The following is a 14587-nucleotide window of genomic DNA, read 5'->3' as shown; positions in this document are numbered from 1 at the left end:
TGAAACACTGCTGGCATAGGGCAGGGATGGGCCTTTCCCAGTGTCTTTCTCAGAGCAGGAATTTTGACTCTGCTTTCTGCCTGGCTGGCATTATAGAGACCTTCCTGCCTTCTGCCCAGAAGGCTGGCACAAGTGCCTGGAAGCTCCCTGTGATTCCATGCTGTCTGTCAGTACAAGAGCTCTCATCCCCTGCTGCAGCAGCCTCTGGAGCTCGGCGTGTCTCTGTGCCCAGCCTCATTCGGTGGGAGCTGAGCTAATTGAGTGGAGACCGTACTTTGTGGAGTCCATCAGAAACAATTTAATTCTGGGTTGTGGAAATTGGCAGCCAGCACAGCTCCTATCCTAGCTCTTGGGTCTCATAATAAGGCTGGGACTGATGCTGCTTTTTTTAACCTGCTCTGTTTACTTGCCCGGATCAGTGCGTTGCTGCTCAGCAGGAGCTGGCTGCGCCACTGGCCTGGAGAGCAGAGGATACAGCTGCCCAAACCAAGGATCCCAGGACGGCTCTGTAATCAGAGCTGGATACTCCTGTTTTTTTTAAATCACTTGCTCTTATTTTTAAATGGGTTCACTCAATCGCCACTGTGCTGTGACCCCGCCACCACCCCCCTGACCTGCACAGCCTCCCCTCCCCGCCTGGGCCCAGCCCCCAGTGTTTTCCCAGCCCCAAGAGCTGGTGTTTCACAGATGTAAAAATAAAAGCTGTAACCTGTGGAATAACAGGGGTGACACTGGAGAGGTTCCTGCTGAAGAGGCTGCTGAGCAGTGGTGCCGCTGTTGCCCTGGTGTTGGTTTAGATGGGCAGTTCAGCCACTCAGCTCCTCAGCTGTTTTGGTGGGATGGAGCAGCAGTGATCACAGCAGGGCTGTCTCTCCTTCATGGAAACCACTGATACCTGCCCCCAGTGCTCTCCAGGCATGCACAATGGATGTGTAAAGCCTGCAGCCAGATCCAGAACCAAAGAGCCAGCATGGAAGCTGTTCTGTGAGGCCCCATGGTGAGAGAGCATCTGAGGTGGGCACAGAACCAGGTGGGCTCTCCCCTGAAATGTGAGAGGATGGTAGATGAGCCCCAGGACCTGAGCAGAAGCAGGAAGCTGCTTAGACCCATGGTGATTTGAAAGTTGATGCAGTCCTTGGGGCCAGGTAGGGACAGCTGGCAGCCAGCAGGGTTTTGCCCATTTTATTCTGTGCTCAGTTTCTGCAGTGCCTGTGCAGCCCAAACTGAGCAGCAGGTGAAGGACCACCAGCAGACAGGGTACCTTCAGAAGGGCCATTGGCTGCTGGCTGGCTGTGTCTCCATCCTCGTGGCACCACCCTTGCTCACACCCTTCCCTTGTTTCTCCCCCCTCTCAGATGGCTCTCTACTTCTGCACCGGCGTCCTGAAGGATGAGACCCTGTTTCACCACTACGCCCTGAACGTGCCCTTCTACACGCACTTCACGTCTCCCATCCGCCGCTACGCCGACATCGTGGTGCACCGCCTGCTCTGCGCCTCGCTCGGTGCGTGCGGAGCCGAGCCGCTGCCGGCCCACCGCTCCCGCAGCAGGGGCATGGGCACACTATTGTCACTCTTCCCCTTTGCAGGAGCCACATCCCCCATCAAGATGGAGAAAGAGGCCATCCAGAAACAGGCAGATCACTGCAATGACCGGAAGATGGCTTCCAAGAGGGTGCAGGAGCTCAGTGCTGACCTCTTCTTCTCCATCTTTGTCAGGGTAAGACCCAAGGCTATCTTCTCCCAAGGCATCTCTGGATTTCTCTGTGAAGGCCCAGCCTATGTGCTACTGGGCAGGGGGCTGTGTCTGCCCACTTGGCTTTAGGGATGGCAAACAGTGAGAGGACAGACACAGCAACCACCAGTGCTGGATTCCAGGACCTGGAAACACTGTCTTCCCGTTGGGGATTGCTGAATGAGATCTGCTGTGTAGTGACAGCCCTGTCTCTTCACAGGAATGTGGTCCTCTGGAGTCAGAAGCCATGGTGATGGGTGTCCTGAGCAAGGCCTTTGATGTCCTGGTGCTGAAGTTTGGAGTCCAGAAGCGCATCTACTGCAATGTAAGTACCTCACCAGTGTGAGACAGTGCCAATGCTGCCTTGCCAGAGCAGCCTGGCATCACTGCAGGCAGTGGCTGTCCTGGTGCCCTTTTGTGCCAGCCCTGCAACAGGAGGAGCTGTGCCCAAGCTGGGCCAGCCAGAGGGGAGGGAACCTTCCCGGAGTTTGCCTTCCATCCCTCAGCCCAGGCAAGCACAAGAGACTGGGGGGTCTGGATCAGCCCAGTCTCTGAGGACCAGCTTCTCCCTGTGATGTGCTGGGGTTGATCAAGCCTAGGTAAAAGGGAATAAAGCCATATTCAGGGGAGCAGAGATAAGCATGGATCTGAAGCGAGGACAGGGAGCGTGGCTGGTTTTCATTTCATTTAATCAGACAGTTTATTTGGGGCTGTGACAGCAGCACTGTGGGCCAGCACCTGCAGTTGGTGACAGCATCCTCTCTTAATAACCTGGTTATATGGCTGGCAATGACATCTTTAAACAGGACATAGAGTGTGATATATGGGCTGGTGGTGTATCGCAGCAGCCCTTGATTTACGTGCTAGGCTCAGCTCAGGGGCTGCTGCATCCCAGTTGTTAAAAGGCTGCAGAGGCAGAATGCTGGGCAAAGCAGCCTCAGCCCCATCCTCAGGTGAGGTGGAGGAGAGCTGGGGAGACACATTCCCAACAGTCTCCCTGCCTGCAGGCGCTGCCCTTGGTGGACTTCCGCTTCCAGAAGGCAGGGAAGAAGCCAGAGCTGACACTCCTGTGGGAACCAGAGGAGCTGGAGGAGGAATCTGTGCCACAGGTAAGACCCCCACAACGTGGGACAGACTCACAATACCATGGGACTAGCATGGAAGCTGTGGGCAACATGTGGATCCTGTGATGTCTGCAGGGACAGGTCTGGGAGGCAGGACTTGCCTCACAGGGTGTCAGGTCCTCCTGCCCCTCTGTGTCCCTTTCCCAGTGAGCCCAACTTCAGCCTCATCTTCCTTTGCCATCCAGACCAGTCCCATCACTGCCCTCGCAATCTGACCCCTCCAGCCCTCAGTCTTTGCCCTGCCTGCTGTGTGCCCTGCCTGCCAATTCATTTTCTTCCAGGAATTGAATTAACATGTTGTTCACTTCCTCCTTCCAGATCATCAGTTAGGATGTTGAGTAACATCAGGCCTAAGGCAACTTCTGTCTAGACCCTTCCCCCATCCTGGCACTCTTTGCCCCTGACATGGCTTTTTCCTGGAGTTTCTGTCTTGTGACAGGGTTGAGCCTCAATTAGAAGAAATTTTTAAAAATTCAGACTTCATGAGACGCAGTGTCAAATGGTTTAACAGCATCTAGAAATCTCTCTCTTGTGTCCCTGTCATCTATTAACTTGGTAACTCAATCAAAGGGAGCAATCATGTTTGTCTGGCTTGATTAAGTGGTGCTTCTTTGCCAGCTTTTGTCTGGCATGGCTGTAAAACCCCAGCTGTGTTGTCTGCTGTGATCCCTGCCTGAAGGGCTGAATCCCAGCCTCTCCCTGCACCACTCCAGGGGCTCTGCACTTGAACCCCAATTCCACCCAAGCCCAGCACATCCCATCCTTGCCCACTTAGGGATCCTGGCCCAGAGTGGGCTGACCCTCCCAGCTGGGGTGATGCATGTGCTGGAGAGTCCTTCCCTTCCCAGGGTGGATGTTGTGATCAGAGCAGAATCTGGCTCTGCAAACATTTCTGTAGACATCTCTCTGAATCTGAGCTTTCCTCTCTCAGCTTGGCTCAGAGAAGCCCCATGGATGCAGCCTGGAGTGGCCTCAGTTCCCCCTTTCCTACAGGAGCAGGGATCACTTACACCCTAGCAGGGAGCTGATGAAAAATGATGCCCCAGTGTGAGCAGGGCCCATTTTGGTTAAGCAAACAGTTGGTAGAGGAAACTCCTCCACAAACCTTCCACACCTCCTAACAAAACACCGTAGCTCTCCCATGGGATCAGTTTCTGCAGTGCCTGTGAGCTATCCTCCAAGCCAGCAGATCCCTGAGTTTATAAATCTCCAGTTCTGGGATCAGCCAGATTACTGTGAGCCGTGCTGGTCTGGTAGATGTCACCTGGACACCCCACAGCACCAAGCACCCAGCTCCCCACCTGGCCCCAGCACTTCCTGGTTCCTGGTTTAGCTGAGCCTGGCCAGGCAGTGGGAGCATCAGGGAAGGCTGTTAGTGAGAAGCTGTTGCAGGGTCTGGGCTGTTTGTTTGGCCCTGCCTCAGAAGGGAGATGTTGCCCCCATTTATCTCTGATCTCCAGGAGATGACCAGGGCCTCAGTGGACATCACTCGGGGGTGGATAAGAAGTGGATCTAAGACTCAGGGGATGTGATGTGAAATTGTGCTGTTTCACGGCAGTTCAGCAAAGGGATGAGGCAGGATTTCAAGGGAGAATCCTGATACTCCTCCTTTGACTCCCCAATATGTGGGGGGCTTCCCCATGAGCACCACCCTCTGCACTGCAGCCAGCTGGGGTGGGCAGGGGCTGGTGCTCAGTAACTCTCAGCTCTCTGGCAGCCAGTTGTGATAGGATTTTCCTGTAGGTTGCTCCTCACTGGCTACTTTGGTACCTTTAAGTCTCAATGAGATTTTCCTGTTCTGAATGATTATTCTGGAGCAGCTGGCACTGGATGAGCTGGGAGGGGTTGGACAAGGTTACACTGATAGCTCTGTGCCTGCTTCTCCTGGAGCCAGCCCTGAGCAGATGGCCCCATCGAGCCCTGCTACAGCACAGGGCTTGGGGACAGGCTCCAGCAAGCAAAGTCCCCAAATGCCTGGGCATCACCCCAGGACAACCCTTCCCAATGTCCCAGCCAGCCCCTTAACTGTGCCTCAAGGACAGACCAGATCAATACTTTCCACTTGTAATCCAATCACAGGAAGAGCTGGGGTCAGAGGAGCGGGGAGGTGGCAGCAGCAGCACAGCTCCTCAACAGGAGGGATTGATTTTCTGGCGTCCTCATTCCCTTGCATCTCTTACCTATTGTGCTCCCTCCCTGGGTCTCCTCTCACTGTGGGAGCACAGGCAGATTGTTCCCTCCCCGTGGGATGCTGATGAAATGCTCCATGTCATGTGGAAAACCCCTGTGGCTGCAGCCCGGCGTTGGCTCTGGGCCAGGCTCCGTTAGGGATGACGTGGTGCTGCGGCTGCAGAGGGAAGGCACGGCTGCCCTTGAGGGGAGCTTGGGACCCAAGCCAAGGCACAAATGCCCACAATTCTTCCCTGGCTGTGTGGAGAGCAAGAGTGGGCCATGATCAGGCTGGGATAGGTGAAAATGTTTTGGGAGGCTCATTCAGGTTGGTTTGGGTGCCCTGGTTGGGAGCTCATGGTGTTGCCCTTGAGGATGCTGCCTCCAGCCTTGAGAACACCCTGGACCCCAGCAGAGCTATCTGAAACCATCCTGCCCCATTCCTTGGTTCCTCATTGGTGCACTGATGGAGTTAGCAAAAGCCAGCACAGCTCTAAGCAAATCTTGGTGTGATTCCAAGGTGCCTGAAAACTCTCTTTTCTTTCTCTCCCTTGATGAAGGTGATCACCATTTTCACGCTGGTGGAGGTGGTGCTGACGGCGGATAGTGGCCCCCTCAAGTACAGTGCCCTGCTCAAGAGGCCAAGCTTGGACAAGTGAGAGCCCTGGCTCTGTGGGCTCCCCACTGCTGCTGCTCCCTCACCTCCCAGGCCCCACTCCAGCACCTGCTGGAGACAGAAGGGACCCACAAGGACTTTGGGGTTTTGAGTTTTAAAACCATTGTGGTTTTATTTCTTGTTTGGATTTTAACTCCACCTGGGAGCAGGGCTTAGGGCTTGAGCCGGCTCCAGGCAGAACATTTCTACTCTCGGGTATTTTTAGCATGATGCTTTCTTAACGTTTTTTAAGGCAGTGGTGTCCATCTGCACCTTCAGTGCCTGTGGTGAGGGCTGAGAGGGGATATGTGTCCCTGGGAGTGGAGAGGAGCTGGCTTCACCATCCCAGGTGGGATGTGGATGCAGTGGGATGCAGCCATGGGGTCATGCAGGAGGGCTTCTTTCAGGGTTGTGTGTCGTGTAATAAAAGCCGGGACAGCAGCTGTGTGTGGAGTTCCTGCAGGTTTTATTTTGTGCCCTCTGTGTTCCCCCAGCTGGGGGATCCCAGCAGTAACTCATCTGTGTTAAACCCCCTGCCTTCCCCTGCCTGCCACTTCCCAGGCATTATGAAATCCAAGCAGCTTCACTGCCTGTCCCAGCCTCAGATATCCTTGGCCAGAAGATGTGAGATCAAGGCAGGTGTTACAGCTCGTGATCCAGCAGGTCCCTCTGACTTCACCAGGAGTCCCTGTGTGTCTGCTGCAGTCTCTCACACCTTGGCCTCCAGCCTAACCCAGCTCAGGGACCCTTTGGCACCATGTCCTTGCATCCAGCACCTCACTGACCAGATGACCTCTGCCATCTGCAGCCACCTCTGCCTACTGTCCATCCCCATATCCATGTCCCCACCGACATTGTGAGGATGTGTTGGGGCTTGGGCTGCTCTGGCAGCCTCCACATCATCACAGGCAGTGGCTGGTGAAGAGTTTGACTCTGGCAAGAAGGAATGGATCCATTGTGCCAGGCAGGGAGGGAGCCCTGCATCACTCTGCTCCATCAGTTGTGACAGCCATGGCCCTGGCACAAGCACATCAGCCCTCTGCAGGAGCCAGGAGCTGGCCAAACCGTGACTGCCTGGATCAGGAGTGGGTACAGCACACTTCCTAGGAGGTGGTGAAGCCATCAAGGACACCTGGGGTGCCCAGAACTTGTGCTCCTGCAGCATCCTTCCAGATGAAGCGATCACAGATGGATGTCACCTGGTGCTGGTGACATGGGGCTGTTCCCTGCCCAGAGCAGGTAGCCTGCAGGTGCAGCTGTGCTGGCATGGGCTGCCCCAGGGCATCCAGTGTATCAGGCACCAGCTGTCCCAGGCACTGACAGGCAGTGTGTGACTGCTGGGAGAGGGGACCAGAGGACAATGACACCAAAGCCAGGATGTCCACCCCCCTACTTCTCGCCCAGTGTCCCCCTCCTTGGGTTTGTCTCAGGCAAAACCAGGCAAATCCAGCCTGGCCCAGCTCAGCCTGTCTGCAGAAACAGCCCTTTGCCCTCTGCTCTCCCTCCCACTCCCCAGGGTCCTGCAGGCAGCCGCCCCCAAGGGGGCTGGGGCCCAGAGGTGCCCCGGTCCTCAGGGACAGGCTGGAGGTCCTGCCTTGCTGCTGGAGGCAGGGATGTCTCCAGGGGGGGCGAGGGCATTGAGAGGGCCCCAGGAGGGCTGGGAGATAGTCTGTGAATGTTATCAGCCCATCGTCTCACGGGACAGGGAAGAGCCATAAAGGGCTGTCCCCTCACCCTGGACTTAGGCAGCATTCCAGGAGGGAGCCAGGGTGGGCAGCATGGGGCAGCTGCTTTCTCCTGGAACCTGCCTTCTCCTCTGCTTCCTCGCCCAGCTCGCTGCTGCAGCCTCTGGAGACAGGGGACGTGTGGGACAGTGGGGTAAGAGCCTCTGGTGGGGGATGCTGGGGCTGGTGTCACCTCCCCAGGGATCTCCATGTCCCCTCCCCTTGGGATACCAGCAAAGGGGAACCCTCTCGGCCACCTCAGGGTGCTCTGACACCTCAACCTTTGAATGGGTTGGTCTCAGCCCCCCTTCAAAGCAGGCCCTGTCCCCCCATCCCTGCTGTTCCCAACCCCATCCCTGACTTTGGATAAAGTGGCCCAATAGCCACAGCCAGCCGTGGTTACCCAGCCATTGCACGCTTGCTGTGGCTGATCCTCAGGCTCCTCATCTGCCAAGAGCCACAAGGGACTTCCCTGCCAAACTGTGCCTCAGTTTCCCTCTGCAGGTGTTTTCTGAGCAATACTGGTCTGCAGAAGACCATGCTGATCTCCAAGGGTTTCCTGGTCCTCCGTGGTGGGTGGCTTAAAGGAGCTAAATTCACCTCGGGTAGAGATGGCCACACTGGATCCCTGGGGGTGCACCTGGGGGCTCCCAGCTCTGCTCTCACCTCCAGATGCTGAGAAGACCCCGGGCTACTGGAATAAAGGTGCCAGGAGGAGGCTGGAGTTGGCCATGGCCTTGCAGCCAGCAGCACAGCGGGCCAAAAACATCATCCTGTTCATGGGTGACGGTGAGTGCCCGGGTCACTGCCAGGCCCTGCAGCTCCCCAGCAGCCAGGGGACATGGCTGATGAGAAGATGGGGCTGGGGCAAGCCCTTGGGCAGTGCCTGGGGAGGGCAGGGCTGTCCCTGGTCACCCAGTGACTCGGACATGCCCACAGGCATGGGGCTGTCCACCATGTCAGCGGCTCGGATCTACAAGGGGCAGCTGGCCGGTGGCTCGGGCGAGGAGAGCGTCTTGGCCATGGAGACCTTTCCCCACATGGCCCTGGCCAAGGTGAGTGGACAGCCATGGGGGGGACACTCCTGCTGCCCTGCTCGAAACCCCACTGCACCCCTCGCGCTTCCAGACCTACACCATCGACCGGCAGGTGCCCGACAGCGCTGGCACGGGCACCGCCTACCTCTGTGGGGTGAAGGCCAACGCCAAGACTCTGGGACTGAGCGGGGCGGCCGTCTATGGAAAATGCCACAGCACCTTTGGCAACGAGGTGGACTCTGTCCTGCACCGGGCCAGGCTGGCGGGTACGGGGCTGCAGGAAACCCTGTGGGAAAGCAGGCACGGCCGTCCAGTGCCGTGCAGAGCTGGGCAAACTCCCTGTAAACCCTCGCCCACGCTGCAGGCAAGGCTGTGGGCATCGTGACGACCACGCGCGTGCAGCACGCGTCCCCCGCGGCGGCGTACGCGCACTCGGCCAGCCGGGGCTGGTACGCCGACGCCAACATGCCCAGGGAGGCTCTGCGTGATGGCTGCAAGGACATCGCCGACCAGCTGGTGCACAACACTGACATCAACGTGAGCTGGGGAGCGGGAGCGGGAGGGAGGGAGGGGCACCAGCAGCACGGGCGGGTCTGCTGAGCTCCCCGGCAGGTGATCCTGGGCGGCGGGAGGATGTACATGACCCCCAAGCGCACTCCAGACCCCGAGTACCCGGAGGACCCGGAGCAAAATGGCACCAGGAAGGACGGCCGGGATTTGATTGTTGAGTGGCTGAGTGCCAAGCAGGTAGCGTGCAGGGAAGAGGGGATGTGGCTCCAGGCACAGGGTGTGTGCCATCGGCACTGGCTCTGCTCTTGTTGGCAGGGTGCCCGCTATGTCTGGGACAAGAAGGGCCTGGATGCGGTCGAAGATGACTCTGTGAGCCACCTTATGGGTAGGAGCATCACTGCCTGCACCAATGGCAGTGCTTCCTCCTCCTCTTCCCTTCTTTGGGTGTGTCGGCAAGGGCACAAGGCAGTCCCAGCATGGACCCCTGCACCCTCCTCCCCCAGGCCTCTTTGAGCCCAAGGACATGAGGTACGAGCTGAACCGCAACACATCCACGGACCCCTCCATCGTGGAGATGACGGAAAAGGCCATCCGCATCCTGCGCAGGAACCCCAACGGCTTCTTCCTCTTTGTGGAAGATGAGTAGCACCAGGCGGGCAGTGTGGCTGGGGCTGAGGTGGGATGTGTTTCCTGGGAGCAGGTGGCCATCCGGGGGGACCAGGAAGAGGGTGACAGCCGCGTTCCCCGCGCAGGTGGCAGAATCGACCATGGCCACCACAGCGGGCGGGCCAAGCAGGCGCTGATGGAGGCGGTGATGCTGGACCGGGCGGTGGCGCGGGCGGGCGAGCTCACCTCCCCCGCTGACACCCTGACCGTGGTGACGGCCGATCACTCCCACGTCTTCACTTTTGGGGGCAGCACACCACGTGGCAACTCCATCTTTGGTGGGTCCTGGAGAGGGGCAGTGAGCATCCCTCTTTCCACCTCACCCTGTAGCTTCCATGGAAGGCTGAGCATGCCCAGGCAGGGAGCTGGGGAGAAGTACCCAGCTGGGACAGGGGGTGACAGTGTCTTCCCTGTGCCAGGGCTGGCCCCCAAGAAAGCCAAGGACAAGCGAGCCTACACCAGCATCCTCTATGGCAATGGTCCTGGCTACAGCATCCGTGATGGGGCTCGTCCAGCTGCCAGCCTCCCTGCTGCAGGTGCGAGTGCTGGGGGTGTGGCAGAGCCACCAGGTGTCTGGGGACAGATTCCCAGTGAGTCTGCTGGGGATTGGGTGGAGGCACAGGGTGGGTGGGGACAGCGTCCTGCTGGCATAGCCATGGGTGCCACATAAGGTCCTGGTGCCACTGTGCAGCTCAGGAGTCACTTGGGCACAAATCACACTGATGCAGAAATGATGGAAGGTGTGGCATGTTAGGGAGCCAGACCCCCAGCCTCATCTCTCCTCTCCCCCCTGCAGAGGACAAGGACTACAGACAGCAGGCAGCTGTGCCCCTGGAGACAGAGACTCACAGTGGGGAAGACGTGGTGGTGCTGGCCCAGGGCCCCATGGCCCACCTCTTCCACGGGGTGCAGGAGCAGCACTACATCGCCCATGCCATGGCCTACGCTGCCTGCCTGGAGCCCTACGCCACAGAGCCTGGGTGCAGGGCAGCCCGCAGGGCCTCCCGTGGCACACAGTGCTCCCCACAGCCCCTGCTCGCCCTCCTGGCCCTCTGCATGGCTGCCCTCACAGTGAGGGGCTGAGAGGCTCTGGCTCTGTGGACAGGACCAAGGGATGCAATAAAGCACAGGCTGTTTGTCTCCATCCGCTGTGCAAAGGGTCACAGGGGTGGTTACCTCCTGAGGTTCTGCCCCATGCCAGCCTTCCCTGTTGGCTTTAGCTCCTGGTTCTCCCCTGGGACCAGCACTGGAGGCACTGGGCTGAAGGAAATGATGAAATGTGGTGAGGAGAGGCAATGTCCTCCCCAGCTTTGCCCGGTTGGGGCACAGTACACAAGGGTTGGTACATTCCTGTCGAGGGCTGAGCAAGGAGCAGAGTTTTCGTCCTCTTCTGTGGATTTATTGCTCAAGAAAGCCTGGGCAGAGAGCAGGGTGCTCAGTGCACAAATGACCCCAGGTGCTCCCCATACCCATTGTAACCCCAGGTCCAGTGCTCAGAGCTGCCCATGGCACCCTGGGACAGGGCAACACAGTTCCATGGTCAGGGCAGGATTTCCTGCCAGCGCTGCACATCCTCTTGTCCCTGCAGCTCTCTGTGCCCCAAGCCCATCTGTGCCCAGCAGGCATAGGATGTTGGGCGAGGAGGTGCTATCAGCCCAGCCCCATGGCCTGACCTGCTGATCCCCTTCACGCACCCTGCTAGGACTGTTCCCTGTCCAAAGTCCCTTCCCAGGATTTATAGACACTGCCAGCAGCGTTGGGCTGTCAGATCTCACCATGCAGCTCCTGGCATCCCTCACCCTCTGCCTCTGTGCCGGGCTCAGCACCACCACTGTCATCCCAGGTGGGGACAAGGATGGAGAGGGGTGTCTGGAAGGGTGGTGGCAGTGGGTGTCCAGGGAAGCAGGGGGTAAGCCTGGCTGGCCAGAAGGAGGGCTTGGGGAGGGGAGCTGCGGCTGCCCAGCTGGACAAGGATTAATGGGGGTTAGTCACCTCTGCCCTTGTGGTGTTTTTGAACCAGTTTTCTCTCAGGTTTTCACTTGCTTCTCTTCTGGTGGCTGGTCTGGAGAAAGTGCCTGTATCCTCTACCACCACTCCCTACCATGGTTGTGGCCCCATCCCACTTGCCAGATAACTACATAATGTCTGGTTTTGCTGTCCCCCCTTGTTCCCTGCCCCAGGACCCTGGGGCCAGGCAGTCGGTGCAAGCCTGCACCCCAAATAGCCCCCTGAACCACTTGGTCCATGTGAGAGGAGGGTCCAGCATGGGAATGCCCAGGGAACAAATATCTCTGGGGTGTGAGGACCCAGCAGGGGTACCCCAGGGATGCAGGTGCTGGTGAGCTGGGACTGATGGATGTTTGCACAGTCCCAGAGGAGGAGGAGAAACCATCCTTCTGGAACGCACAGGCAGCTGCAGCCATAGAAGCCTCCTTCAAAATCCAGCCCAAGATACGCCAAGCCAAAAACCTCATCCTTTTCCTTGGGGATGGTGAGTCGCACTGGCATTTCTAGCAGGCAGGCTGACATGGCCTGTACTCTGCTGAGTGGGATGTGTGGAGGGCACCTGGTCCAGAGGGTGACCACGACCCTCTCTCTGCCCAGGATTTGGGGTCCCCACCATCACAGCCACCCGCATCCTAAAGGGGCAGCAGCAGAACAAAACAGGCCCTGAGACCCCTCTTGCTCTGGATGCTTTCCCCTACGTGGCACTCTCTAAGGTAAATTCCAGCATGCTGGTAAGAGGCCATGGTGATCCTGGGCATGTGGCCACGGTTATCCCAGGCTTGGGGCTGCTGGCACCCCAGGGCTGCACATATGTTGTGCATGGGGAGCCTCCCGATCCCACATGTGTCCATGGGTGAGTGGATGAGCATGGCAGGGGGTGCTGAGGGGACACCCCACTGGGGACCCCTGCCCTGAGCCCCTGTCTCCTCGGCAGACCTACAATGTGGACAGGCAGGTCCCTGACAGCGCAGGGACAGCCACAGCCTATCTCTGTGGGGTGAAGGGCAACTACCAGACCGTGGGGCTGAGCGCGGCCGCCCGCCACTCGCAGTGCAACACCACGGCCGGCAACGAGGTGATCTCAGTGCTGGAGCGAGCCCGCAAAGCCGGTAACAGGGGATGCAGGGCTGGGGTGCCACAGTGGGGGCTTTCCCCCCACAACCATCCCGTAGCTCGGTGGTGGGGACCCTTCGTTGCCCCTGTGCGTTCTGACGAGCGGGGTTTGGCAGGGAAGGCGGTGGGCGTGGTGACCTCGACGCGGGTGCAGCACGCGTCGCCCTCGGGGACGTACGCGCACGTGGTGGACCGGGACTGGTACGCGGACGCCAGCATGCCCCAGGAGGCGCGGCAGCAGGGCTGCAAGGACATCGCCTGGCAGCTGGTCCACAACGTCGACATCAACGTGAGCGGGCATGGGAGGAGCAGAGCAGGGACAGACCTCTCAGGGAACCCCCACTAAGGCTTCATCCTCCTCGTCCCCTCCAGGTGATCCTGGGTGGTGGTCGGAAATACATGACCCCGGTGGGGACGTCGGACCCTGAGTACCCCACCAACAGCCAGCAGGATGGGATACGCAAGGATGGGCAAAACCTCATCGACATGTGGCTGGAGAAACGGCCGGTGGGTGACGCATCAGGGACACTCCTCTGCCCACTGCCCCTGGAACAGGGACAGGCACCCACTAACCCCCTGAGGGGTTTGCCCACAGGGTGCCCGCTATGTCTGGAACAGGACAGAGATGCTGGCTGCTGCTGCCAACTCCAGCGTGAATTACTTGATGGGTAACAAATGGCCCCTGCGGCAGGATCCAACAGGCGTTGGGACACCCGGACACTGATGCTGTCCCCAACACATTCCCTCACAGGTCTCTTTGAACCTGGGGACATGAAGTACAGCCTGGTGCGTAACACCACTATGGACCCATCACTCACCGAGATGATGGAGGCAGCCATCACCATCCTGAGCAGGAACCCCAATGGCTTCTACCTCTTTGTGGAAGATAAGTTGGGGCTCATGCCCCTGGAGCCAGTGGGAGGGGGTGTAGGGTAGGGGTAGGAGTTGGACGTGCTGCTGTCGGTCCCCAGCCCACTGTGTGTGCCCATCTGCAGGTGGCAGAATCGACCACGGCCACCACGATGGTGCAGCCCATAAGGCACTGACGGAGGCAGTGGAGTTTGACCGGGCCATCGAGCGGGCGGGCGCCCTGACAGACGAGGATGAGACCCTCACTGTCGTCACTGCTGACCACTCGCACGTCTTCTCCTTCGGGGGCTACACCCTGCGTGGCTCCTCCATCTTCGGTGGGGCTCTGCCCTGTTCTGGGTACTGCCAGCCCTGTGGCACCCTGCTGTGGCCAGAGGGGTGATACGGGTATTCCTTGGCTGATCCTCCTCCATTGCCCCCTCCCCAGGTCTGGCCCCCAAGAGAGCCCTTGATGGGAAGAACTACACATCCATCCTCTACGGGAATGGGCCAGGATACAAAGGCCCTGAGAGACCCGACGTGGATCTGGACACAGCCAGTGAGGGCACAGAGACCATGTCTGGGTGGTGGGGTGGGGCTGGGGGCCATCACTGCCCCCCCCTCACCCCTTTCTCTCCCCTCCCCAGTCGACTTCGAGTACTTGCCGCAGGCAGCTGTGCCCCTCGACTCAGAGACCCATGGCGGTGAGGATGTGGCCATCCTGGCCAAGGGCCCCATGGCCCACCTCTTCCACGGGGTGCAGGAGCAGACCTATGTGGCCCATGTCATGGCCTACGCCGCCTGCATCGAGCCCTACACCAACTGCCGCCAGCGGGACGCTGCCCCTGGCATCCGTGCCACCCCCCTGGCCCTGCTCCTGCCTGCCCTCCTTCTGCCCCTCTTCCACTGATCCCATGTCCCTAGGGCACCCCACGGGACAGATGGCAGCTTTCTAAAGCATCTCTGGTCTGGATGCAGAAGCCATGGCAGTGGGGTGCTA

At 58.9% G+C, this 14587-nt stretch overlaps 2 protein-coding genes across 3 annotated transcripts in view; both read left to right on the top strand.

Moving 5' to 3' along the window:
- The window catches only part of DIS3L2 (DIS3 like 3'-5' exoribonuclease 2), a 184999-nt gene extending 173865 nt beyond the window's left edge, over positions 1–11134 (top strand). Inside the window, exons 18-32 of one of the 2 annotated variants that reach the window (XM_079315695.1) lie at positions 1356–1503; positions 1588–1718; positions 1954–2058; positions 2741–2842; positions 7514–7559; positions 8078–8194; positions 8345–8460; positions 8534–8708; positions 8807–8979; positions 9055–9189; positions 9268–9337; positions 9456–9590; positions 9705–9896; positions 10038–10154; positions 10415–11134. In XM_079315695.1, the coding sequence (XP_079171821.1) occupies positions 1356–1503; positions 1588–1718; positions 1954–2058; positions 2741–2842; positions 7514–7559; positions 8078–8194; positions 8345–8460; positions 8534–8708; positions 8807–8979; positions 9055–9189; positions 9268–9337; positions 9456–9590; positions 9705–9896; positions 10038–10154; positions 10415–10701 (2049 nt within the window). In that variant the 3' untranslated portion in view covers positions 10702–11134. Of the gene's footprint in view, positions 1–1355; positions 1504–1587; positions 1719–1953; positions 2059–2740; positions 2843–7513; positions 7560–8077; positions 8195–8344; positions 8461–8533; positions 8709–8806; positions 8980–9054; positions 9338–9455; positions 9629–9704; positions 9897–10037; positions 10155–10414 lie in introns of those variants that run through there. The other variant, XM_079315696.1, reaches the window with a different exon arrangement.
- A 12-nt stretch (positions 11135–11146) lies between these two features.
- LOC306806716 (intestinal-type alkaline phosphatase-like) lies at positions 11147–14568 on the top strand. Its single transcript, XM_079315697.1, has 11 exons — positions 11147–11461; positions 11987–12109; positions 12223–12338; positions 12560–12734; positions 12855–13027; positions 13111–13245; positions 13334–13406; positions 13490–13624; positions 13734–13925; positions 14036–14146; positions 14235–14568. Exons 1-11 carry the CDS (start codon positions 11395–11397, stop codon positions 14495–14497), a joined length of 1563 nt encoding a protein of 520 aa, XP_079171823.1. The 5' UTR covers positions 11147–11394; the 3' UTR covers positions 14498–14568.
- The last annotated feature ends 19 nt before the right edge of the window (positions 14569–14587 follow it).

The sequence above is a fragment of the Erithacus rubecula genome (genome assembly GCF_903797595.1).
Source record: "Erithacus rubecula genome assembly, chromosome: 11".
Classification (NCBI taxonomy): Eukaryota; Metazoa; Chordata; class Aves; order Passeriformes; family Muscicapidae; genus Erithacus; species Erithacus rubecula.
The sequence above is the reverse complement of the archived record's forward strand: the minus strand, read 5'-3'. Positions and strand labels throughout refer to the sequence as shown.